The 26,619-nt window shown below is 41.4% G+C and overlaps 1 protein-coding gene across 6 annotated transcripts; it reads right to left on the reverse strand.

The window, feature by feature from the left end:
• Positions 1 to 967: 967 nt before the first annotated feature.
• Positions 968 to 26,386, reverse strand: myom1b (myomesin 1b). 6 transcript variants are annotated; one of them, XM_031850142.1, is made up of 41 exons: positions 26,235 to 26,386; positions 25,524 to 25,739; positions 23,738 to 23,872; positions 23,431 to 23,605; positions 21,946 to 22,103; positions 21,654 to 21,746; positions 20,450 to 20,538; positions 20,144 to 20,185; positions 19,240 to 19,254; positions 18,472 to 18,633; positions 18,020 to 18,181; positions 15,288 to 15,429; positions 14,656 to 14,855; positions 14,305 to 14,358; positions 14,050 to 14,174; positions 13,784 to 13,967; positions 13,516 to 13,690; positions 13,308 to 13,429; positions 11,719 to 11,736; positions 9,301 to 9,497; positions 9,069 to 9,195; positions 8,579 to 8,763; positions 8,386 to 8,500; positions 8,151 to 8,307; positions 7,962 to 8,068; positions 7,809 to 7,853; positions 7,575 to 7,711; positions 7,330 to 7,474; positions 6,989 to 7,048; positions 6,693 to 6,760; positions 6,480 to 6,593; positions 6,121 to 6,208; positions 5,994 to 6,032; positions 5,791 to 5,896; positions 5,380 to 5,543; positions 5,142 to 5,178; positions 4,905 to 4,927; positions 4,558 to 4,613; positions 4,214 to 4,429; positions 1,484 to 1,625; positions 968 to 1,377 (listed from the first exon to the last, which is right to left on the reverse strand). In XM_031850142.1, exons 2-41 carry the CDS (start codon positions 25,676 to 25,678, stop codon positions 1,157 to 1,159), a joined length of 4,755 nt encoding a protein of 1,584 aa, XP_031706002.1. In that variant the 5' UTR covers positions 25,679 to 25,739; positions 26,235 to 26,386; the 3' UTR covers positions 968 to 1,156. The 6 variants fall into 6 exon arrangements, with proteins under 6 accessions (XP_031706002.1, XP_031706003.1, XP_031706004.1 ...); XM_031850143.1 differs by having other exon boundaries at positions 25,524 to 25,777; XM_031850144.1 differs by lacking the exon at positions 19,240 to 19,254.
• Positions 26,387 to 26,619: the final 233 nt, after the last annotated feature.

Consider the following 26,619-nt stretch of genomic DNA (forward strand, 5'->3'; position numbering starts at 1 on the left):
TATGTAGTTGTGCACATGACAATACATAATTTAGATGACTTAAACCTGTTTTAATTGATAAGATTTGACCAAATGTGGATGCAGCACAATTTACCCATTTATTAAAATGAAGTGAAGCAAAATATTGTGATTTAATTTTGCGATCGCAGTAAGGAAGTTAATTTTTCACGCTCTTAATCCGGAGGTCAGAGGTCTCAATTAGCTTCAGAGCAGCAGTCCTGCAGGTGGCATGAGATTTTCAGGGATTTGCTCCTGGACAGTTTAGTATAGGGCAGTTTAATCTGAATCCTCAGCCAAAGAAGGGTCAGTGTGCCACCAGCTGTCTTACTAATAAAAGTAAGGAGGAACAAACAAAATGTACCGTTCACTCTGCAGGGAAGTACAAGGTTTCAGTTCCCCATAAAACACCTGCTGAGTCAGACTATGACTGGATGTTTACAGGGATTTCCTTGATTGGGGACCTTGCACATAAAAGCTTTCTGCCTGAAATTCGAAAAATGTAAAGTATATGGCACAAAAACATGTGCTTCAGCTGCAGCACCCGTAACGTTAGGTCTTTTTAACTGTTTTTGTTTAAGCTCTGGCTTGCTAAATCCCTGAAATGTGTCCGTTAGCAGTATGTTCCGGTAGTGATCTTGTATGGAAGGAGCTCTGGACCTCTACAACTTTTACACTTGTTCACTTGAATTAATTCTGCTCTGTTTCACCCCAAGAATTTCTCATGTTTGCTTTGTTCTTCCCTCCAGCGAGGGCCTCACCTCTGTCAGCCTCTACGCTGTACATCCAAAAATCTTCTGGCATTATATTCTCAAAAGTGTTAGAATATAAACTAAGATATATGCCAACTGATTCTTTATTAAAGAAAATATGATGAAAAAGAAACATATCTAAATCAAATCCAGGGAAACCGGAACAACAGGTCTTTATAGTGTTATTATGAGTGCATCATATAAAACAAAAAGCAAAGTTCCATGAGACACTTATTTTATTACACAAATGTGGAATATTGTCATCATTAATATTTGATAAGAGCAAATGCAAAGTCTAAAATACAGTAACTGAAAGCACATCAATCATATTAGGCTCAAAAGCCCACATTAAACTTGTAGCATATCTGCGTATATGTGAGTACAATCAATACTTTTCTCCACTAGATTCACTCTGTTTCTAGCTGTGTTTCAGCTACTGCTCCAGGCTCCTCTGCTGTGTCTGCAGGCTGCTCGGACGCTTCTGATTGGTCAGCAGTCAAAGGCCGATCAGCAATTGCTTCTTTTGCAGCTTGTGTTTGTTGTGAATCTGAAGTTTTGGGTTCAACTGCAGCCTTCTCTCGATCTTTGTCTTCAACCTTTCCCACTGGAAGAGTCTTACTTACAGATTCTGCAAGAGCACAGTCATTAGTAAACGTTGCATCTCAGTCATGACAAAATGAAACCTCATAATGTCGTTGTTTCAGACGTCACATATTTCATTTCAGCCCTCTCACCCTTTCTCTTCTGCTTTTTGGTTCCAGTGACTGTGGTTTTCATCTTTTCCTTCGGGGTGTTTGGTCCAAACACCACATTTCCCTCCGCATCAGTTGAGTATGAAGTCACCCCCAAGTCAGGTGTTCCCTCTCCGATCTCCAGCTGAGAGGAAGAGGACTGGAGTTAGACGTCAGCGTGTATAAAAAGCCTCGCTCTAACCAGAATTAACCATCACACCTGCATAAGACTGAAGTCCTAAACTCTAAAGACTCTGAACAATGGTTACTTTAAAAAAACATGGCAGCAAAGTGACACGTAATATAACTGATTCGATTTTAAGTACTACAGCTTTGAGTAAAAAATATTGAACAAATTAATTAAATCCAAACCAAAAAAATTATGTAAATGATAATAACAGCAACAATTAAAATGTGTTGGATTTAGTAAAAGCATGCCAATTTATGAGTGATATAGACCTCAAATATTTACTGAATCCAAATCAATTTCACAAGGAAAACTGATTTATGTTTACTAAGAATACCATCAAAATGAATTTATATTTACTAAATATTTCATTTAAAGTATTATTGTCTTATTTCAATCACGTTCTTTAACCACTTGAAAACCAGGACATCCTATGCAGTGCATAATATAAACATAAAATAATTTATGAATAATAATAATAATTTAAGCCAACTTTCTAACAAGAACTGTTGTCAAATTTGTTTTCTCTTCTATTTAAAATGATGTACAACCAGAGAGCCCTTAGCACTTGACAGACATACAGTAGTCCTGGTCTGTTCAAGTCATAGTTTGACATTTTTAGATTTACGTTTTCTTTCTGAGAGTTAGATGTTGAGAGCGATACCTCTCTCATGTCTGTTCAATATGAGGCCCCAGTGAGGAGACGGCAGGATAAGTTTAGCTTAGCTGAGACTGTAAACAGAAACATCTAGCCTGGCTCTGCCCAAAGCTCACTAATTAACACGTTATATACTGTCCGTTAATCTGTACAAAAGCTTACTTTTACAGGGGGTTGTGTGCAGGACTATTTCTTGGATTTGCACGGTGACTTCCAGCAGTAGTACTCATGTTTAAAGGGACAGTTCACCCCAAAATCCTCTTACCTGTGGTGCTATTCATCAATCTAGATTGTTTTGGTGCGAGTTGCCTCGCTTTTAGAAATATAGGCCGTAGAGATCTGCCTTCTCTCCAATATGATACAATACGACACTCAGCTTGTGTTGCTTAAAGCGCCAAAAAAATATATTTTCTGTAGGAACTATGGTTGACAAAAATAGTTCCTAGGCAGACCTCTCTATAGCCGATACCTCCAAACGAGACAACTTGCACCAAAACAATACAGCAATCATCTTAAATCGTCTATCTTTCCAGAGCAGCATCATTAAAGTGCACAGTGGTTACAGTACAGAGAGGGGTTCTCTGGTGGTTGGTCGTCAGGCGGTCCAAGTCTACAGGAATGGTGACTGGGAGTGAAAATGGAACAGGTCAACTGGAACGACAAAGTGAACAGTGAAGAGTGAAGGGTGGAGGCTTCAAACCAAAGTGAGACGACTCAAAGAGGAAGAGGAGGAGGAGGAAGTGGGGAAGTACATGCTTGTTTTTATTAGTCTCATCAAGAACCAGGGGAAAAGGAAGTGATGCAATAACCACTGTTAAGGAACAATGATCAAACAGTCTTCATCACAGTGGCTTCGTTATCGTCACATTAAAGGAGGCATTATCATCATTAATGGTGGACTGTGAAGGGGATCTCATATCAATGGTGGAACACATTGTAACAACAGTGACAGTGGGCAAAACATACAGTATGCACTACAGGAAGGCAGACAATGGACGTGACGCCATGATCACGACATTTAAATGTAAAATCTGATGAAATGACACGATGCATGTTTTAGCCCATTTGCGATACATTTTGTTTACTTTTGCTGTCTTACTTAAAGCATATCCACAGAGCTGCTTTTCTGCCATAATCCAAAAGTCTAATGGAAGAATCCCATTGGCTTTTTGTTGAGGTAACCAGTGTGATGCTAATTTCCGGGGTTGGCCTCCAAAAATAAATCTTCCCTGCAGCACTTAATTGTTAGCGGGTCTGTCCTGCTCTTTGTTTTGCACTTAACCCTCAAAGCCTTTTCTCTGGTAACATTCAAAGTTTTGTTGTCAGTAAAGTATGCAATGATTTGCAGCAAATGGGATAAAACATGTAAAAACATTTGGCTTTTTAGCAGACATTGCACATTAACTTCCATGATTTTCTTCTCTATGATTTAGCGTTCCTATCGTCCCATCAACACAACACGTCTTAAACTACATCTTTGGCTTTCTTTTCTCGAGTAATGTTTCATTTTTCTTCTAAAGCAAACACAGTAAAATGAGTGCAAACATGTGCCGATCTGCATGCCACAACTTTACACAAACAAAATCTAGAATTGCACCAGTAACAGTTTTGAGTGGACATGATGTTAGATTTGTTCTTATTGGACCAAATGCTTATAATAATTTAAAGTCACAACTCTTCACCACACTCTGCATTTCTCTCATTTCAGATTCAGCACCTCTAGAGATAATTTCATATCCTACACAAAACATCTAAAACATCCTCAAGCCTGTTTCTTTTCTTTAACTGTTTCCGGTGGTTTTCTTTCCATTTATACATATTTACGACAAAATTTGGACCACTTTTATTTTTTCTTGCCGCCCGCCTCTTCAGGGATGAAGACACTTACAGTGAAGTCCGCGCTCTCTGTGCCGTACTTGTTCTTCACCAGGATGCTGTACTTCCCGGAGTCCGACGTGTTCACGCCGGTGATGGTGAAGCTGGCAAACTTGCCCGAGGCGATCTTGAGGATGCAGTGGTCGTCGGACGTGATCTCCCTGTCGTTCTTCAGCCAGGTGACCTCTGGCAAAGGGTCTCCCGAGATGTTGCAGGTGAGATTGAGGGCCTGGTGAGAAGATAACATGCAACACGCATACATGAAACCATACAACGATTATGTTCAAGCACTTAGAGTCGGTCTCTCATTGCGCTGTCTAAGGCGCTGGCCACATAATATCAGCTGAAACAGTTTACCTTGCCCTCCTGTATAGTGACCACATCAGGCAGGCCTCCTGCTACTCGAGCACGACCTGAAAGGAACAAAGTTAACTTCAATAATTACATCAAAAACTTTTACTACGATGCTAATTTAAAGTAAACCACCAGGTTGGAGGTTAAGTATACGGGAATATTACCACTAAAATCAGTGGAATCCAAAAAATATTTTACAAGACTTTAGAGAAAAGCAGCATTTGAAACTCTATTATAGATAATTCTAAACAAAATAAGGACAGGTCATTCTTCTTTAAGATTCAGCAGCTCCACACATCCAGACCTTAAAAGTGACGGACACAAAGCCACTTTAAACAAAATACACTTACTTCTCTCTGCAATAGCAGCATGTCTGATGAGGTAAAGAAAAGAAAGAAAGAGGGAACAACACACTAGATGAAAGGTGCTGAGAATCAGAAGTCATCTTCATGCAAACATCTTCATATAGTTCCTCAGATCACAGATTTAAAACAAAGATTTAAATTTACACAATGTGTTTTTATGTTGGGGTGGCGGCTACATGAAGCTATTGTAATATGATAGTTATCGAGGAATAAGTAACTTACTGCAGTCTCTTGAATTCTGCAAATGCGTCGTCAAATGCTGCAAAACAAAAAAAAGGTTGTATATGAATATGAATGCTAGTGTAGGATAAAACAAGAAATCTGAATTATAAAAAGAAGTACAAGAAGTCTATTAGAGGTCATAAAATGTCAAAAAGCCACACATTTAAAACATAGCAGCATTAAACCATAGTACAGGTACTATACAGCCATTGTGGCTAAGATACGCTGGTGGTCTCACCTTGACCAGACAGCTCAACGGTCCTCCTCAATCCACCTTTTCCATCGTTGAACTCAATGGCATATTTGCCCGTGTCCTTCTCTGTGGGCTCTGTGATCTGCAGCCACAGCTGCTCTCCCACCACGCCACTCTTTATACGGTCAGAGAAGGCAATGGCCGAATCCCTGTCAGTCAGAGAGGCGATACAGACGTGGAAACACAGAAACATGAGGAAGACTATACCGACGGACAAAGCACTGAAATATTTTGCTATTGTAAAAAGGGCACAAAATTACAGAAAATTACTAGAACCATGTCGAATGTACTCTCAGGTGTAATTAAACAATGCACAGATCTTTGCCTCAGCTACAGTGTCTGTAACGGATTGATTTTAATAAGAAATGTACACATGCTTGCAGACACAGGACGTACTTATAGTGCCACGTCACTTGGAGTAAATCGTTATAGTAGTTGACGAAGGTGTAGAGTCGGATGCCCTCATCTGTGCTTGTGATCTTCAGCGGAGTGGAGGAATTGGCTGCAATTCAAATATGATTTTTGGAATCAAAATGCAAATTCAAAATGAATCATGCACCAAAATGTTTAATGTGTGGACAAAATGTTCATCTTCTTACCGATAAAATTGAAAACTTTATTCATCAAGTCTTTGAAACCTTGAAGGGGACAGATTGGATCATCCTAAGTGATATATTTGCTCCGGTCATGATTGGTTATCTCAGTGTGTGACTTTAAAAAGGTTACCTTGATCTGTCAAATTCAATTTAGAAGTGTCTTTTCCTCTGTTATCCTGCAGAACGACCTCATACACACCAGAGTCCTTCTTGGAAATCTGACAGAGAGCAGAAATCGTCAAATTCAGTTGTAAAACAACAACGAGCAAGGAATATAGTTTGTATTCATGTGAAAAGGCAAGCTTTTCTCTTCTGCTAGGGGCGCTGCAGAAAACACATATATGATGCAAAAGCAAAAAAGTCAAAGGACAAACAAACAAACAAATAATTAAATAAAGCATTCTCAGGCAGATATATATATATATATATATATATATATATATATATAAATACATAAATTCACACTTCTCCCCTTTCTCATATTCTTACCTGAGCAATTTCCAGTTTCAGGACTCCCTCGGTGAAGCCCAGATGCTCGTCTGCTTTGATCTGGTGTCCGTCTTTGTACCACAGCGCAGACGTCTCCTTCTTCATGTTCCCAACCTGAAATGCATCGCAACAGATGGATGTGATGAAATCAACACTCACGGTTTATCTTTAAAAGAGTGCAGCAGGAAAAAAACAGTCAAAGTTCTGTCTCACCTTGCACTTCATTATAACGCAGCACTCTTGTGTCACCTCATAGCCCAAATACTCGATAAAGTGAGGACCTGCAACAGACATGGCACTTATAAAAACGGAAATGATATCATGTAATGCAAAAGTAGATCAACAGCGATTCAACATTTTCCAGTGGGAGAATTTTTAAGCTTTTCTCTTTATATCTTTTAACAGATATTTAGGTTCTGGGATACCGTTATGTGATTTTGGTTTTCTGACATGTTGTAGACAACACAACTAATTGCATTGAGTAGTTTTGAGTATGCAGCCATCCATACCTTGCTTTCTGACCCATTCTTTCATCTGGAACTCTGATTCCTTCTGCAGCTCCTTGAACACTGCAAATAAAAAGAGTAAGTTAACATTTTATGGCCTAAAACAACACTACATCTAACTGTGATATCTAACCATGTGAAACTTGTTTGCCGTTGCTGTTAAATTATGTGATAACATGAATGTAGTTTATGATCAGTGTTGCCAGATTAGACTGACAAAAAGTTGCCCAATCAGAGCCTAGAACCGGCTCAATCGTTAGTCCCATTTTTAGGGAAGCATTTTTTTTATATTCATCGATGTGATTAGGATTATCTTCAGGATTTTACTGTTTGACTGAACATACCGTCTCCTATCAGCACCAAGCTGGACTGGTTGGTAGCTTTCCCATCACGCAACTGGAAGGTGAAGGTGCCCTCATCTGCCGGAGTCAGAGAGTCCATGATCATCTCAATCACGCCGGTGTTTTTGTCAAAGTTCATTTTGTATTTCTACAAAAACACAAACAACACCTTTAAAACTTTTCTCCCGTACATAAAACTCAAAACACATAATTCTGAGATGTATCATGAATTGAAATTGGTTACTTACGTCCCCCTGAGAGAGAGCATTGTCATTAAAGATGTAATCGACATTGCCGTTAGCCGTCATCTTGTCCGCCTGCAGCCAAAAGCGAACTTTCCCCTTCTCCAGTAGCTCCACGGCCAACTCTGACTTCAGCGGAATAACTAGAGTGAAGAAAGAGTGAGAGCCAACTTAAAGAAGAACAGTCCAGTTCATGATATTCTTCAAAAAACAGCTGTGATTACGTGCTGATACACTCACTGGGGAATTTGTGGTCATGGCTGACCTCCAGCAGCCTCTTCAACTCTGACAAAGATATGAGGAAATTATTCATGAATACAAGAAAAAAAAAGCAGAAAACTGAAGTCATTTTTATTTCATTTACTTCTTAAAACGTGTGATTTTGTAACCCACCTTCTTCAGAGAGAGTGTAGCTGGATGAAGCACCATCAGTGTGGGTGACAAAGCACGAGTATATACCAATGTCCTCCTCCCCAGGAGTGTTGAAAACAGCTTTGGATCTGAAGGGAAAAGATGTACGAGGTAAGACCGCTGAGTGTTGGTGTGTCGATCAATGAGTCTCAACTTAAAAAGTCCTCTCACTTGTTTCCCTTGGTCTCCAAATTCAGGCGGGATGGATCTGTGATTTCCTCGTAATTCTTGGACCACACAAATTTGGAGTCGGGCGTCATGTCGCAGCACTCAAAGTTCATGGAGATGATACCGTTATCATCAACATCCACCTTTATCTCCTTGGTGCCTGAAATTCAGAGATGGTATATTTTAGCAATGAGCTCGTCACCACCAGGTTTATCCCAATCAAACGTTTTTCCTCTACCTGGTTTGGTGAGAGCCACAACCGGCTCTGTCACGGCGGAGGTTTGTCCAACGCCGGCTTGATTCTGAGCGCGCACTCGGAACACAAACGTCTCTCCTTCCTTCAGATCCTTAATCTGCAAAATGAAAGAAATTGTGATTATCACACCAGCTGCTGTCACACTCGTAATTTAAAAAGAAGTGCTGATGGCGACCTTGATGAACATCTTCTCTGCAGCCTTGTTGTTGACTCCTCTCCACGCCTGCTCCGGTGCTTCCGCTTCCTTGATGTCAATGTAGAAACCGTTGACCGGATCGCGGCCCTGGTACACAGGTGGTTTCCACAACAACACCAGAGAGTCACTTCGCACCTCTCTTACCTGCAGGTCATGAGGAGGTCCTGTGGTAAAAAAAACAAAACACACACACAGGCTTAAAAGCTGCAGATCAGTAAGTCTGATTATGTTTTACTAATATTAAAGGGATCCATAAACAATCATGGACACAGAAAAAGGAAACATGCTGCTCTCTTGTTCCCTGTGCAGCCAATCACAGCGTGAGCAGGAGGAAAGGTTATATTTCAAGGAGGAGAGGACATTCAGATAACAAAAAAATCTGTGAGTGTGAGGCTTTTTTGTTCTGTTGTTGTTGTGAAAAGAGGGTTCTGTTCATGAAAACATCCTCCCAGTGTGTCGAATAACCAACCTGGCACAGCGATGGTCCACTCCTCGCACAGGAACGTGTCACTGGGCAGTGAAGGGATGCCGACACCTGCCATGTTGGCCGCACGCACCTGGAACTGGTACTTCTTGTTCTCCTTCAGGTCAGACACCTGGAGACAAAAGGGACATGAAGATAAAACCTAATTGATGGAAGTGTCTTTTAACATCTACATCAACTGAACCCTGTATTTGGGTCGTTGAACTTAATGACTCACCCTGTAAGCCCTATCGCTGATAGCCCTGATGTTGGCCTCGTGCCACTTCCCCTGCACGCCATCAATGACCTCACGGTAGTCCACGAAATAGCCGGTGATGTCAGCACCGCCGATGAAGCTCGGCTGTTTCCAGGCCAGCACCATGGAGTCGCACACGCACTCCAGGACAGTGATGCCATAGGGTGGAGCAGGGGAGGCTGAGATGACAGAAAACACATATTAACACCATAATGCCTCAGGGTGATGTAATGGGAAACTGAAGCACTACAATGAGGTGATACTCTTAATTCTCCGGCCAGCTGCTCTAATTCATTTATAATCCTTGATCTTTGAAAGTGTATTGTAGCTTTGTTGATGCTGACACGCTTCAGTGTCCCATTACGGAAAACATTTCACATTACAGCAGGTATTGGCTGCATTACAAGTCACTCTCCTCCAATACCAAAGCATCACTGAAGTCACCACTGTATTTTGTAAAAGTTTAAAGACAATAGTAGGCGAATACCTGCTGTAACAGAATATCGTCAAACCTACAACACAATAGCACCTTTAACCTTTTATATCAGGCTTTTGCATTATGATTTGCTTAAAGGAACACTTTGACCTTTTGGGAAATACACTTTTTTGCTTTTTTAGAATTAGGTGAAAAGATCAATACCACTGTCATGGCGATGCGCTAAATATGAAGCAACAGCTAGAAGATGGTTAGCTTAGTTTTGCATGAAGACTGGAAACAGGGGGAATTTAGCCTGACTTTGTCCAAAAAAGTAATCCACTAAAGCACACTAATACGTAATAACTTGTTTGTTTAATCCTTACAAAACATGAAGTGTAAAAGCCAGATAGGCCAGGAAGTCAATGTGCAGACAGAGCCGGGCTAACTGTTTTCCCCTGTTTTGAGTCTTTATGCTAAGCTAAGCTAATCTTGCTTCATTTTTCACGGAAAAACTAGTGAGTGATATCAATCTTCTCATCTAACTCTCTGCAAGAAAGCAAATAAGCATAATTTTCCCAAAATGTCAAACTGTTCTTTTATACTTAATTGGAAATTAGTTGTATATTACATCAAACTGGTGGTAAGAAATGACACAACAAAGGATAAAGTAATTTCTGGGACTTGGATGAAGAAGTAACTGTGAGCAAAAAGGTCTCTCCAAAAGCAGGATCGTGTAACATTGTGATAGTAAATTTGTCGTACACAAATAGTCACTTGAACTTGATACTCTCCCATTTTTAGGGGTGAGAAGTTGATCAAAGTGTCCGAGAGGAGAAAATCTGAAGGGGTACACAGTGCCCTACCAAAAAGGTCTCAGGTCACATGTGTCCTGCTCTTGTGTTGGTTGGATTACCCACTTTTGAAGTGCAGGGTGTGATTAGCTGGCTCCTGCCATGACATACTTGTGTGTGTGTGTGTGTGTGTGTGTGTGTGTGTGTGTGTGTGTGTGTTAAAGGGTTCTGGGTACTGAATGTGATGGCAGGTCCTGAGGTGACTGATGTTGAGCCACCCAGTGGGGGGGGAGGTGGTGGTGGTGGTGGGGGGGGGGCGTTGTGTGAAAGTGGTGGCCAGGAAAACTATTGACAAGCGTGTTGAGTTACAGTTCGGTGGTGTTTTACAGTGTGACTTACCTTAATGAGAAGAATACCAGCAGAGAACTTCACCAACTGTTTATTGATCAGTTTATGTCAAAAGCATGTGAATGTAAAAGTAGAACCTTGCAGAAATCTTTATTCTATTACTTTGTACGGTCAGGGTGGAATATTTTCATGGATGCTAATTTATTTTGTGTTTGTTTTAGATGAAGGATAACCATCGCGCCACCTGGCTTGATCTCAACTAAGGTGCTAACTGATAGAAGAGATATCCACACATTTTGATCTGAGAAGAAAATGTACTCTGCATTGATCTAAATGTGCGTGTTTGTTGAAGATGAAAGATTTCCATCTGTGACCGGGGCTCACCTGTAGACCCTCTCCTGGGCCTCGCTGTCTCCCGATTAGCAGAAGCATCTACAGAGAACTTACGTGCCTGTTGGGCATCAGGCTCACTGTCTGTGGCTACAGCCTGATCCTGAACCTCCACGGTGACCGGGTTTAAGTGTGCAGCCGGGACTATGTCGGTTAGTGAGTCAGAAACTGAGTCTGACACAGACTCTGAGACCAGGTCTTTTGCCAGGTCAGGGGCCCAGGACACACTGCCTCTCTTGCCCCCCTTGCGTTTACTCTCCGCCGGTTCGGGCAGTGCGAGGGCAGAGCCGGCATCTCCGGCCCCCTGCCTGGCTTCAGTGTCAGCCTGAGCTTTATTGCGCTTTTGCATAGTGTCGGGGGGGGACTGGACAGTTTCATGCGTGCCCGTCCAGCGTGGCCTGTGCTCGGTTAGTTGGCCCGCGTTACCCCCCGGCCCCATCTCCGGCAACACACCATGAGGGATGCCGCCCCCTACAGGAGTTATCAGAGAAAAGCAAAAGAGGCTTTAAAAAACAAAAAAAAAAAAAAGAAGGCAAAATATCCAGAGAAGCAAACAGAAGACGAGCAGAAACAGAAACAGTACATCAAATTGCAGTAAAATATCTTCATCTGACAGGGAGTGAAAAATGAAGACAAGATGACCAACATCCGTGTGAGGAGGTGAGTAGGCTTTATTTTGGATTATAAGAGTGTGCAGGCATGTAAAGTAGAACAGGCAATGACTGTGAGAGTGCAGGCGCTGCACCAATCCTCTATGAAAAAACACTGTACTAACAATGCCAATGGATTTCATCATCTCTTAGATATCCACTCAAAAGATGAAATAACTGTGTTGTGATTGAATAATCTAATTCATATGAAGTAATTGTTATTAGCTGGTCTTTACTATTTCTCCTCAACATGAAAAAAAATGTAGCTGCAAGTTATTGAAATATACTGTAAATTAAGTGTATCAGTAGTCGGAGCATAACAGCCCGTTACATTTATTGTAATTCAACAAAGTGGAAATGATTGTGTTTCTTGAAAACATTACCAATACTTCTGTCTGCAGAGAAAGACATTTGCATTTTTACTAATTGTGTACTAAGTGAGTGAGTTTCATGAGGGAAAACAAAGAACAGAACAAAGCTGGTAGTGAGTAACAGGCATCCAAATGCTGAAAGTTATGCTGGTAATAATGCGGAGAGACTTTAGGGAACACATGCAGTAGATCAGAAAGAGCAGGATTGGTCTGTTTTGCTCTCAGATTTCCTAAATCATTTATAGTCTACTCATTCAAATTCAGTTAACTATGGAACAGAACAATTCCACTGCCGGGTTAGCTGCTAGGAGAGAGGTGAAGAAAGAGCAACTCAGTGCAGTTTGAGGGTACCGGTGGGGTGGGAGAGGTGTGTGTGTCGCTACCTTTAGCACCAAGAGGGGATGCCGACACAACTTTTGCCCAGGAAAGGTGAAATGGGGGTGGTGGTGGTGGTGGTGGTGTGTGACAATGGGCTGGTTTGTAACAGCCAATGCATTGGATCGCACTGACCCACATAAAATGAAGACTACAAGTCCTGACCAGGCTGTGCAGGGAGGAGGAGGAGAAGGAGGGAGGGTGGATGTGGCTGGACATGGGTGGTGGGTAGGTGGGGCACATACCGGTGCAGAATAACGTGACAGGGTGACACAGGGTGCAACCATGGTGGAGAAAGTGTGGGGGTGTAGATGCTGATGGTATACAAAGCTGAAGACATGTCTCAAAAGATGACATCATGTTAAAAATGATATTGCTGCGGTTACCAGACAACCCTCTTAACCCAGTGAGCCACGGTCGCCCCCATCTATAGTCTAACTAAGAGCAAAATGAATTCAGAAATACAAGCTACAGCACCAACAGCATATTTAAAAACATTATTAAATGGATTGCTTTTGCGGTGGGTTCCGTCCTCTAAGCCTGAATATCTGAATATACAAACAACAGGATGATTTATATTTCTCAGTGTCCTCTGACTCCTGCATTAGCTTCTTGTACTGAGATGTGAACCGTCAGTGTTACTCACCAATAGCAGCCTTCACCTCCACAGGCTCAGACTCCGGGGAGAACTGGCTGAGCCCTGCTGCGTTCACTGCCCTCACCCTGAATATGTATTTCTCTCCCGTCGTCAGGCCATGGCAGATGAACCTGCAAATGTGAACAAGGCAATGCGTTTACATAGAACAAATGGACTACATGAAACTTGTTTAAGAGAGAAAGAGGAGACATTTTACCTGGTACCATTCACAGGTTTGTTGTTGCATGGCTCCCATTCGTTGCTACCCACAATGCTCCCCTCAATGTAGTATCCCACCAACTCCTTGGCCTCCTTGGACGCTTCCCAAGCCACAACAACTGATGTGTCTGTGTTTCTGATAGGGACAACTTTGCTTGGGGCAGATGGGATGTCTGTGGACCAGAACGTTAGACATGTTTTGGGACATTCATAAACTGTGAATGTGACGTTCTGCTGTTATGATGCATGTATGCGTGTTTTCTGACCAAGCTTGTCGCCGACAGTGGTGGCCTCAGTTGGGTCGGATGGCTCGCCGACACCGGCAGCGTTGCAGCAGCGGACGCGGAAGCTGTAGGTTTTCCCCTCGGCGAGATCAAACAGCGCAAAGCGAGGAGACTTGACCGGGATCTCTGTGTTCACCCTCTGCCAGCTGTCTGTGCCCGAGACACACTGACAAACAAGGATACAAGGTGTTAGTGCGGATTTTTCCTTTAACAGGTAACACCTGAGAAAACGCTGTTCAATGAGTTACCTTTTCCACGTAGTACATGACACCCTCAAGGCCTTTCTCTCCAGGTGGATTCCAGCTCAGCACCACATAGTTCTTGGTTGCTTCTGTCACCTGCAGCTCAAGAGGTCTGCCAGGAACAATGCCCTCTGAGGATCAAAAGATAATGAATTAGGTCCCTGAACACATCACCCGTGCAGCAGGGAAATTGCATTCGTGTCACTGGGTTTCGTAGACATAACTGGTATAAATGACGGTATCAAGAATGTGATTCTCTACCTGCAGGCTCCTCCTCTGTGACAATGATTTGGCCGGTCCACGGAGCAGAGGTACCTGACAGCCAGTGGATGATTAGGAAAAGTTATGAATCAGGTTTCAACATGTCTGTATTTTGCTCCAAAGTTCACTAATTTTTATTCTGTCCATTTTCACGGTGTTTCTTAGCAGAATTTTATCTAAAATAATAGTAGTGAAAACAACACTTCTAAAAGACATTCCTGACCAATTAAAAAAATCTGTAAAAATCTCTGATCCCTGACTCTTATTGTACTTTGTTATTTTTCCGAGTGTATAAAGCTCTTTAAATATGAAGGCTGTGTCTGCCCAGACACACAGTAAAGGCTGCAGTACCTCTCATGCGGGCGCGGTCAGCTGGGTCCATGGCACCCACCGGCTCAGAGACTCGTGACGGGCGGCTCATGCCACTCGCGTTGACGGCACGCACACGGAACATATAGGAGCGGCCCTCCACCAGGCCGGTGACGGGGAAACGGGCAAATTTAACTGGAGAGTCATTGCACTGGATCCAGTGGGTGGTTCCAACCTCACATCTGTACACATATTACAGGTTATATATTACACATTATAGGTTTTTATTTAAATGTTTAATCGTGGGAGAACATGTGGATTTAGGGCAGTCAGTGACATTTTGCTTTAGTTCTTATTTATGGAATATCTTTGTTCATTAATCTCTGTTATTTTCACTTTTTTAAAGAGCATTCTATCAACTCTGTATTGTCTTTTTTATTTTTATTTGGTACTGTTTTCTGTGGTATCCATCCAATTTGTTTTGCAGTTTCTAAAGGAAACCATATAGCTGCTTCATGTGTGTCTTACTGTGTTAATACTTACTACAGTGTTAAGAGAGTCACGACAAAGAAAAGCAAAATGTCACAAACCATTGCTATAAAACTATGATTCTCCCTTTCCCTTCACTCTTTGAGGGGTTTTATCCACATGACCACTGCCGTGTATTCACTGACCTGTCCACAAAGTAGCCCAAGATGGAGTCGCCACCATCGACAGCTGGCTGCTTCCAGGTGACAATGATGTAATCCTTGTTGGCATCCAGGCAGCGCACATCCAGAGGGGCACCCGGAGCTCTCTCAACCTCGGCTTCAGCATCTAACACAAACGGTATCAACACCATCAGGATTGTCGGTGTGCATCCTCTCTCTGTCTTACACACTCTTGTTTTTTTTATCTGCACCAGGAGATTATGTATTTATGTGTATGTGTGCGTGAGTGCGTGCATCTCTGTGTCTGTCCACAGCTTATCTCCCATACTACTGCAATCAGTCTAATATATGTTGTGCTCACTTATGACGGTATGCTCAAGGAGTTGTGCTGATTCACAATTTTTGAAAACATATTTTTATATCCTCATTGGCTGCTGAGTCCTCACTACTCACTACTTACAGGATCAACAACCGCTTCAGTTTGGACTCTTCTTTCCAAATGGATTACAAATTGTTCTTCACTTGATTTGCACACGTAGGTATGACAGTTTCTGTTCAGAGGAAGCGTTTAACAGTCAACATGAGGCGTTACACAGTGAAGTGCAGTAAAGCTGCACGGAGCTGGTGCAGACAGCAGCCTAGATCAGGCTATAACGTATCTTATGAATGCGAGTGAAAAACGTGTCTGATACGCTTGCGGTCTAGTCGGGGGGCAATTGTGGTTTGTCTTCATTCAACCAAACATTACAGCAGAGGTCATTGCAGAAACACTTGGCAGGGATCTGTACTGTACTGAGTGCCTTTGAGCCAAAGATTTGTCTCTAGTTAACTGATTCTACTGTAGCTGGTGGTTTGAAGGTGAGCTGTGCCTCTTGCTGAACTATGTGGCTGCAGGGTTTGATGTCAGGAATGTTTCTGGTCCTCAAGTCAAACACAAGCCGGGAGCAATCAGCAGCAGGAGGACAGAATTAGCTGCGGCCCTCCCCGGAGTGAAAGGGGATAAGAGAGGTGACTCTTAAAGAAACATGAGGGGTAAAGCCAAGCCACCTAAGAGTTGCATCATTAATTAAGAGCACGTATTAACTGGGTACATGTGTACATATGCAGCTTGTATTATAAACCACAAACCATCAACAAAATGATACTTCAAAAAATTTACTTTTCAAAATAAGAGGCATCACTCCATAAATCAGAAAGTACTTTCAACAGCCATAAAAAAATGATTTTCGCCATGTTTTGAGGAATAAAATGTTATATAAATCCAAAATGATATATAAACAGATATGAAATTGAAAAGGTTGTTTTATGAAGGTGCTACTGAAGTGGAGAAAAAACTAATTTTGAGAAAACAGACTAAAGATATGTATTGTAAAATTCAATAGATTTTGAAGACATTACAGATTAATAGTTTAAACATTTCTAACTAAAGGATACCGCAGCATGAAACTTCTTTCATTAAGACAATTATTTTTATAATACAAGTGAAATTCTATCTCTAAATATGCAAATGAGGCATTGTCTAATGCTAATAACCTTTGTAGAATTAGGAGAAAACTACAGATGCAAATAGACAAAATAGTAAAATAAACACCTAAATGTGTATTTTTGGATGTTTTCTTTCCACTAGTCTGAAAGAAGGCATGTTAGGGAAGCAAAATTTCCCATAATCTTAAAAGTGACGCGTAATTGGTCTATTATAACAACATAAGAGATCTGTAAAGAATACAGATAAAACAAGAGGAGATAGTTATAAGAGAGTGTGTTTTAAGACAGCTGTAAGGAAACTGAGCAGCCTATTGTTTCTCCTTGGAGCAGATATTATCTATCAGTGCTCACAGGCAGACTCATTCCATAGCAGAGCTCTCTGAGAATAGACCGACTGCAGCCAGGCTCATATAGTGCTTTGTTTTGGAGACTGGCCTCTTCTTAAGTGGGCCTCTTCTGTCGCAGACAGAAAAAGACTGAATCTGTTCAGACTGCACCCTAACCCTTAAAAAAACAACTCTATCTCTGATTGTCTCTAAATGTAGCACTTGAATTAGCTACTTTGGATAAAACTACCAGCTAAATAAATGTAATATAATGTCATGTAATGTCATGTAATGGCGACCCTGAGCTGTAACCAAAGTCAACAACAGGATCTATTTTCTGGAAGCTGAAGCTGTAAAGGTCAGATTGTCTCTGAAGGCAGCAAAGATAAGCTTCACTGACCACTTTTTCCACTGTATCCAAACAGATGCCAGGGAGTGTATCCTATTTAAAACCAGTCACTCACATTCAGACACTTTGACCATGAGCTCTGGTGTTGTCATTAGGTGCCAGGGGACGGGCTATTGTGACTTTGACCTTGATGACTTACTCGACAAAAACAAAGCTGAAGGAATCTGGTTGCATTTATCTTGTGTTTTCAAGGATAGCAAAAAGGATGTATGTGTTGAGACATCTAAGATACGTAACATTTTATAGAACTAAAGGCTATAAGACATTTTCTAAATGTGCTTCAAGTGAGGTTTTAGAACAGGCTTTACTGATGTTTGAACGATGGTCAGCATGACCACGAATGACTCAGAGTTAGAGCTTTGAGTCCTCTGAAGGAGTCTCAGGCTTGAAGGCAACACTGGAGCAAGATCTTGATTTGTTATTTAGGCAAGTAGCAGCTGATTTAGGACACACTCAGTTAGAATATAATCCATCATATAGTGAGCAGCTGAGAGTCATCTAACATTTTAATGACAAGTGAGGGAAGATGTTCCCACCTCTGACAAAGACGTAGGCTGAGTAGGTTTCATATCCAGACTTGGTGGTGACACGCAGGGTGTAGAGCCCCTCGTCCTCTTTGTTGAGGTGCGTGAAAGTCAGCGTGGCTCGGTCTCCACTCCAGCACATGTGGTTCCATTTAGAGGGAGACAGCAGAACATCTGCGAGAAAAAGATGGAGGGCGTCTGAGTAACATGCAATATAAATATATAGTCCTTCATAAAACAATAAGCATAGACAAAGAAAATAATGAATTTCATACTTTTTAATGCATGTGATGTATTCAAATCAGATACATAATCAATTTAAAATCTAGTAATATAAAGTAGCTAAGTATATTTACTTAATTAAGTACTGCAATTATGTACAATTTTTAAGGGCACTTAAGTATATTTGATTGCAGGCATTAGGTTTGGAGTGGCTTAATCCACAATAATCCACATCTTCTTACCATCTCGGTACCACTGGATCTGTGGCTGGTAGCGGACCAGGGCTGGGTAAATGATGACCGTACATCCCAGACTCATGGTTTCACCCTCTCTTCCAAATGACACACCAAATGTATCAACAATGTGAGTCTTGAAGTTGATGCCATACTCGGACACTGGGCCATCTACAGACAGAGCACGAGACAGCAGAGTCGGAGTTTGACTGGCATTATTGTGCAAACACTTTGCACACGCAAGGCGAGTGGAAAGGGAGGAACAAAACATTGCACTGTGAAAGAGACAGAACATCAGAGACAAATCAGATCAATAATCATATCCACAGAAACACCGAAAAACTGGATCAAAATGTTTCAGCCAGACAGAAGAAGGTGGAGAAGAGAACATTCATCAAATGTGTAGAAAAACTGACAGCAACAAATACAGACCAAAAGAGTGACTTTGGAAGTAAAGTGCTCAAAATAGTTTATCATTCAATAAACAGTGAAGCACAAAAGACACGTGAAAATCCTTCTTTTTTTTTTTTTTTTTAAACAAGTAAATATTCAGTGATTTCAGTTGCTGAATTAGTTGAAAATACAATTAGGATATTTATCGTGAAAATTCATACATTTGAAACATTTACAATATATGAAGGATTAAATAACGTCCTCTAAAAGGAATACTGTGAACTCTAAATACCAACACAGACAAGAGTGGTCATGCACGGACATGCAGTGGAAACATCAAGTTCACCGAAACGTTTTCAAACCAGAATCCAGTGACCCCATTACCTTCAGTACTGGCACCTGCATTGTCGCCGCAGCATCAAGGAAACAGAAAAGTTGTTAGTGCAGTAGCACCCACCCGTCTTCACAGCCCCCCAACCCACCACATCCCTGCAGGTCAGTCCTGTATGAGCAGTTAGCCGAAACCCACCGTTAGCAATGTTCATAATATAGGATTTGTTGCCACAATATTGCTGTTCAGTGCTACTGCTCTGATTACCTTTGCTTCCAGCAGCAGAGGGAGAATGTTTTCTGACAACAGTCTCTAATTAACAACATGAGCACACAGAAAGACGTGAAATGACCACAACCTCATAACAGTGCATTTACGTGACGGTGGCCATCGAAACAATTTAATGTTTAGGCAACAAAACTACTTGGTTAGGTTTCAGAAGGATTATGGTTGTGGTAAAAACAAACTACATTTGTAATGTAACTTCTTAAGTCGCCTAGGTTGGGGTCATTTCCCGAATTTCTGTGAGATAAGGCTGCAAGCAGCTGTACGGTACATGCACAGCACTAAACAGCAGACAGACAAAGTTAGCAACTAGTGATGAGAATCAAATATCTTGCAGCTGAAGAGAGAGGTTTTTCTGAAGAGATGGTGGAGACCAAAACAGAGCTTTAAGGAGACAGAATTTGTGACTTGTATTCATCAGATGGCTTGAAACATAACAAAAAAATGAATGCTAATGCTGCTCAGCATCTGCTGGATGTGTAAATTAGCATCTGCTTGCTAACACGTTAGCCAAAACATCTTAAAAAGACATACACGTGTCAAGGCTGTGTCTTTCAGCTTGTTCCTCTGCCCCCTGGTGACCATAAATGAATGAACGCAACTTTAATTCTGCAATACAACATATAATAAAAGACAAAAACAAATACAAATACAAGGTCAAATCAAACTTACGTCTGGGTGATGGCAAGAACTCATCAATTTCACCTTTGAACCCTATGGAGAATAGATGTCAACACATAGTGGGTCTCTAATTATTGACACTTGTAACTTAAAGTACATTTGGTTCTTACTTTTTAGACCTCTTACAGTTAATGACAAGGTATTAGCAAAAAAAAAAACGTTATATTTGGAAACTTTACACACTGATAGTATTGATCTATGGTGAGCTATAATTACTGTTTTTCGTGATTTTGAGATCAAGACAAAACAGGTTTGGGAGCTTGTTCAGGGTGTGATGGTTTGGTGAAAGCAACGTACTCTTGACAACGACGGAGGCAAATGCAGACAGCTCTCCCTTGGAGTTCATGGCAGAGACGCGATACTGCGCCGTGTCATCAAAATCACATCTGAAAGAGGAGAGCATCAGGTGATCAATATCCATGATGCGCACATTCTCTCTCTTAAGGACTCATGTGTACAGTGCCCTTCCCCCACCTCAACCTCAACCCTCCCAACCATGTAAATAATACCAAGTATGCGGGCCTCTGTCTGTAAAGCGTTCCATAACTCCTGGCCAGGAATACTCCGGTAATAAATAGACACCACTGGTGATGTCATGTGCACCAGGTGGTGTGGGTCTCTGTACATACAGTATCTGTATACAGCCAACATATTCCACTAAAATGTGATAAATATAATCTCTTATGTTCCTCATGGTGAGTTTTGGCTGCTTGTTGAACTGGTCAGCTGGTATTCACTATGTTTAGACTTGCTCTTTGTTATCTGTGGCAGCCTGGGAAATAGTGTGGCTCTTCTCTGGCTCACAGTCCAACCGTGTCAGTGTGTTTGGGCAAGTTAGTCAGGGACAAAGGCATCGACATTACCATAAAGACAGACACTTTGGTTCTTCCCGGTGGGTACAATTATGACTAAAAGAAGAAGCTAATAAGCTAAAGTAAGATGCAGTATGAGTATATAAAAAAATATTATACTGGTTATATTTACACAGTTCCAATTAATTACTCAATTCACTTCTACTGTGTGTGTTTGTATTTTGGAGAATTGTTCACTTGAAGACACAATGCAATTAAAATATATATTTCTTTAAGTTCTGTGTCCTAGAATTAATTACTAATTTATCTCAAGTGAATGTGACAAAAACAAGAGAACATAAAACATTTGGAGTATTTTTATATGAAAATTTGGTGCAGTGTGTTGGATTTAGTGGCATCTTGGGGTGCGGTGAACACAGTGAAAGATTGCAGACAGCAGTAAACCCAAATCTAAACTTCACATTTTCCCTCCAGAAACACAAAGGGAGGCACTAGGCTACTTCTACCGCATGCTTTTCTACAGTCTATGGTCAGGTATCAGGTAAATGATATTAAATAATCAGTGAAAGGGCCTAGAGAAGAGCTAATAGCTAGCTGATAACAAGTCAAACTAACATGAGAAAAATAAATTGACATAAACTAAGTTATATGCAAATTCCAGGACTGTGGAAAGGAGGAGCTTCACCTACCTGTTAATCTCCAGCGAGTGCATGTTGTATCTGCTCTCAAGTTTAAACTTTCCAGCATGGGAAAGAGGGTCAATTGCCACATTGTTTTTGTACCTTTCAGTGGAAGGCAGAAAACATGACAGAAAACAGACCAGAAGAAACAGAAAGAACTTGAAAACGATGAAACTGAATCAAGAGGAAAAATTATAAAAGCCACGGAAACTATGGAGCTCAAAAGAATAAGCAGGATGTTGAGGGGACAGAAAGGACAGATTTGAGGTGATGTTATAGGTGATGTATCTCTGTGACCTACCAGACGACCCGTGGGTCAGGCCAGCCGCTGACAGTGCAATGCAGCCGCACAGACTGCTTCTCCCACACGGTGTGGGAGCGCGGTTTAATCACAAACTCCGGGATGTGCATCAGGCTGTCTTCGTTCATACGCTTGAAGTGTTCCCCGTGTTCATAGATCTACAAACAGAACAGTACTTAAGCCTTAAAACACTCAGGACAAGTGTACTTCTACCAGCCATACCCTATGGAAAGAATTTTTAATATTTAAATGTTCAAAAATCCACATGATTTCACCAGGAATTCAAAATGCATGGTTGAAGCAAAAACAAAGCAATACAATTCAGCAACAATCAAACATCTTTATTTGTTTCAAACATGCAAGATGTTTGCTCTTTTAAACTCGACATGTCATTAGTGTGAGTGTGTGTTGTTCATTATGTCCTAGAAATAGTTTGTCCAGTAACTCAACACATAATATGACAACACCATTAGGACACTGCTTCTCTGTGTCTCAAGAAACAGGATCTCCTGAGGAATTTGTCACCCATTACTACTGGGCCAGTAGTAATGCTGTCTGACAGAGTGGAGACAGATGAATACAGTGAGGGCGTGGCTTTTATGATGCTCAATGAATGGCTGGGTACTGCTTCACATAATCATCCAGGGACATGAATAACTTCCTTGTGTACGGAGTAGTAGTAACAACCACTAAACACAGGCACTAGGTGTTCCTGAGCAGTACTGCAATTACATATTCTCAGTAGTTTGACTATGCGGATAAAATAATTGTGTTATGTAGCACAATATTACATTTACATTTTTTTTTTTTCACTGCGATAAGAAAAAGATAATTTGTGATGTTATGAAAGAGGACGGTCTACTGGGATGATGTCAGAAGTAACAAAAGCCAATCTGTGATTCAACAACTAGACATTCTATGATGGCATTAAACAGAATAGTCTACTATGATGTCACACATAACACAAGCCATTCCATGATCTCATGAAACATGATGGTATACTGTCACATGTGACAAAAAACATACTGGTATGAAGCAGAATGGTCTACTACTGTGATGTCACACAACACAAAATGTTCAGTAATGTCATGAAACACAATCGTCTACTGTGATGACACGAGTAACAAAAAAACTACCTGAAAGAGAATGCTCTACACAGTGATGTCAGAAGTAAGAGACGCCATGACTGGGATTGTCTGCTGTGATGTCACGAGTAACAAAAGCTAGTCTGTGACATTTTGATTCAAAATTATCTATAATGGTGGCATTGGTATGAAAAGCCAATCAGTGATGTCATGAAGGACAAGGGTTTGCGAATACACATCTGAACCAAAAAAACTAAATTCTAAACTGGACACTGATATGGCAATCACGTCACAGATGTTCTGTGATGTGAAGATGATAATCAGTTAGTAATCCATGTTGTTGTGGGTCGATGGCTTCCTTTATGACCCCCAAAAGAGTTACATGGATTCCCCCACTGACCCTTTTGTTCAGACAGATGCGTTCAACCGACCCGCGCATTGCCTCCCTCCTGGAGGTCTGCTCTGACCTCTCCATCTCCAGGCCACTGGTGAACAAATCCCTGCGGGCCATGTATGCAGCAGTGTCCCTCACCCTTCCCTCCTCTGTATCCGAAAATCCTGCAGCAAACTCTTGACTAGGAATTTGTAGAGCAGAGCCAGGGATAAGATGTGGGGAGCAAGGCATACCATTAAAGCTGGAATAACTTTTAAGATGTTGCACAACATTTGTTCAGTTTCAGTTTGAAATGGTGGGAAGAGTTCATTACCTGCCCCTGAAGATAGGCACTACATAGCCGATGATTTGGTTCTCTCTATCCACAGCCAAGTAAGTTGGCTTGACTCTGTTGAGTATAGGGCTCAGTCTGCTCGCCTCCAGCCCAGAATATGAAGTCACTTTAAGTCTGGGACATATAGAAATACCATCAGCCTGGCACCCAGCCAGACAGAGCAACTAAAAACATAACATCAGCATGTGGGGACAAAGCCAAGATCAGGGTGGATGTGTTGTAGATGGAGATTCAATGGGTAGTGTAGTAGTGAAGATGGTTTAGTTTGGATTATTTTTACCTCCACAATAATTTAATTTTCACAATCAACAAAGGGCAATCCGAGCACCACGGATACAATAATTCAATCATTAACAGACCCAAAGTCTTATCAATCATCTCACTCGATGTGCTTTCTTAAGATAAGTTGAGGGAAGGGATGACAATACATGTTTGTCATACAGTTTGTCCGTAGCAACACTATCTGCAGCACAGAGTTGGGGGTAGGAGCTCAGGGTGTGAGATAACAAGAACCCGATAAGGTGGCGGGGGCAAGAAAGGTGACAGGGCAACTGCCCTAGTTTTTCCTGTATCTATCTGGCTCACTGTCCCTTAAGCTGACCACTTACACTCGCTTGACTTTCCAGGGTCAGAGCTGCATCAACACCAATTAAAATGGATTCAAACATGACATAAACGAGAGCTTCAGTATTTATTATTGCAACCACACTGACTGTTAAATCCTCATCACAACATAATCCTCCTCTCCTCAGCACAGATTTGGTGACTGGTGGGCTGCCCAACTACAAGAGTGTAAAGGCAAAGATCAAATGGTGTTAGTAAAACCTAAGCCCTCTGACCTGTTCACACTCTCCAGGACACTGTATTTAAAGACCTGCCAGGCACTGTAATATATATGATCTCTAAAACTGGGTGTTTTTTATTTATTCCTAAAATAAGAAAGAAAAGCAGTGACAAAGAATCCCCATCATCACAGAGTTAAATGAGCTATAAAACCAAACTACTTTACACTGCTATTACTATTTTAACATTTCTTTCCAAACTTTGACATTTAGTGCCATTCACTAACAAAAACCTCATTTGACCCATGACCAATGCATTCGACAGGGGACGCACAAATCCTGTTAACAAAAAGGACCGCTAACGAACAACTCTCCTATATTGGGAATAGAGGGAAGCAAATAAGTTTCCAAAACATAATAATAAATTTAAATGCTACTGGGTTTTACAGATTGCCAAACTGTCACTTGTTAGTTTCCCTCCAACATGGAACGCACAGGTCAAGATTCTATTTCGGTCTATGCCATATACCATAACTCAGCCATTACATAACAGCTGACATAACAAAGGGTTTAAAACTAGACAAAAATAACTTGTTTCCAAATAAGAATTTTAGTTATCTAGGAATAGGTGTTACAGGAAAGAGTTTGTCAGCATGCAGAAAAAAGCGAACACAGCATCTCATGCAAAGAGCTTCATGCTGGATTCAAAGCAGGTTTTAACCAGTATAACGAGCAAAGATCCTCAGGTGTGTGTGTGAGGGTTGATCAAAGAGAAGCAGAGGAACGAATGATGGTTACTTTGGTGTCAATATGGCAGCAGGGCAAAGAAAGATGATCCCAATGCTGTGACAGGGAAGTGATACAACAAGGTTGTTGGAAGTGAACTTGATCAGTTGGGTTGGGTGATGGTGTTAAGGGGGAGCTTCCCACTGACAAAGAAGTGGATTGATTGATGAAGGTATGACACTCTTCCTCCTCCTTACCCCCCGCTCCTGCTGGTGGCGGCGGAGGTGCTGCTGCCAGCAGTATATCTGCTGCTGGTCTGGTACTGGCTGAGTTTAGACTCCGTCTCCTTGCTACGGTAGCTGCGGTCATAGTGGCGATGGTGCTTCTGGTAGAACGGTATAGATCCAGACATGGTGCAGGCCGCTCCTGGTACGAGCCTGGAGTTTCTGAGTTTCTTGCTGCCTATCTGTTGTCTGTGTGACCGGTTAGTGTTCAAGAGCAGGTGGACTGACTGTTAAAATATATTGTAGGTATTTTAAAAGTTATACACTTATTGTTCAAATCAGTTTATGGCTTAACAAGCTGTCTGTGATTTCTTCAATTTTAACATGTTGTTTGTAGTTGAACATGGAGAGTTAATCCAGCTCTCAGGATGGAAACCAAATCAACTTTACTAAAACTAAAGAATTTTAAGTAGAAGTTATGCAATCCCCATGATGCCAATATAAGTATATTTAAATAGTCTAGCCAAAATCTGCAAATTATGTTGTTGATCGAACACAGAGAACAACAGGGTAAAGACTTTCAACCGTCATAAAATTGCAAATTCAAACTTGCAAAATCAGCTAGCAAGACAGTATATATGATTCAGGCAATCGGGCACTTTCTCATCATGCTTAGACAGACATAGTGCAACAGCTACAACCTGGCTCATCACGTCGTATCCCTGCACAACTGTTGTCACTTACCCTGGACAAAAAGCCTCAAACTCCAAGTTTTAAAGAAAAAGATGGTCCAATTCCACGCTTAAATCTCAGTATCCCAGCAAACCCACAGGTAGGTGCATACAGGGCTGCGGTTCCTACACAACCAAAAATAATATCAGCCCTTGCCAGAGTGTCCTAGCAGCAGTCACAGCCTTTTATGGTGACGGTGGAGATAAATATAGCTGAGAGCATAGTGTGGGGGGGGGGGGGCCTGTCAACTCCCATAGGGCAACACATTAATGGGTGCAGGTTTCTGCCGATGAGCACTACAGTCTAATAAACACAGGCTCACTTTTGTAGTTTTTGTCCATATTCTTCAATTTTTTAGAGGAATTCTTGTGTCCTTTATCCAACTTATACATGTATG

Source organism: Anarrhichthys ocellatus, unplaced genomic scaffold (genome assembly GCF_004355925.1).
Source record: "Anarrhichthys ocellatus isolate YVR2014 unplaced genomic scaffold, GSC_Weel_1.0 scaffold10, whole genome shotgun sequence".
Taxonomy (NCBI): domain Eukaryota; kingdom Metazoa; phylum Chordata; class Actinopteri; order Perciformes; family Anarhichadidae; genus Anarrhichthys; species Anarrhichthys ocellatus.

What these genes read in the sequence shown, in the direction of transcription:
- myom1b (XM_031850142.1), bottom strand. Translation starts at nt 25,678, where the DNA reads ATGTCTGGATCTATACCGTTCTACCAGAAGCACCATCGCCACTATGAC. An exon ending in TTGGGCTACTTTGTGGACAG is followed by an intron (nt 14,856 to 15,287) that starts GTCAGTGAATAC and finishes ATATGTGTACAG; the next exon opens with ATGTGAGGTTGGAACCACCC. An exon ending in TGTGGCTCTCACCAAACCAG is followed by an intron (nt 8,308 to 8,385) that starts GTAGAGGAAAAA and finishes TCTGAATTTCAG; the next exon opens with GCACCAAGGAGATAAAGGTG.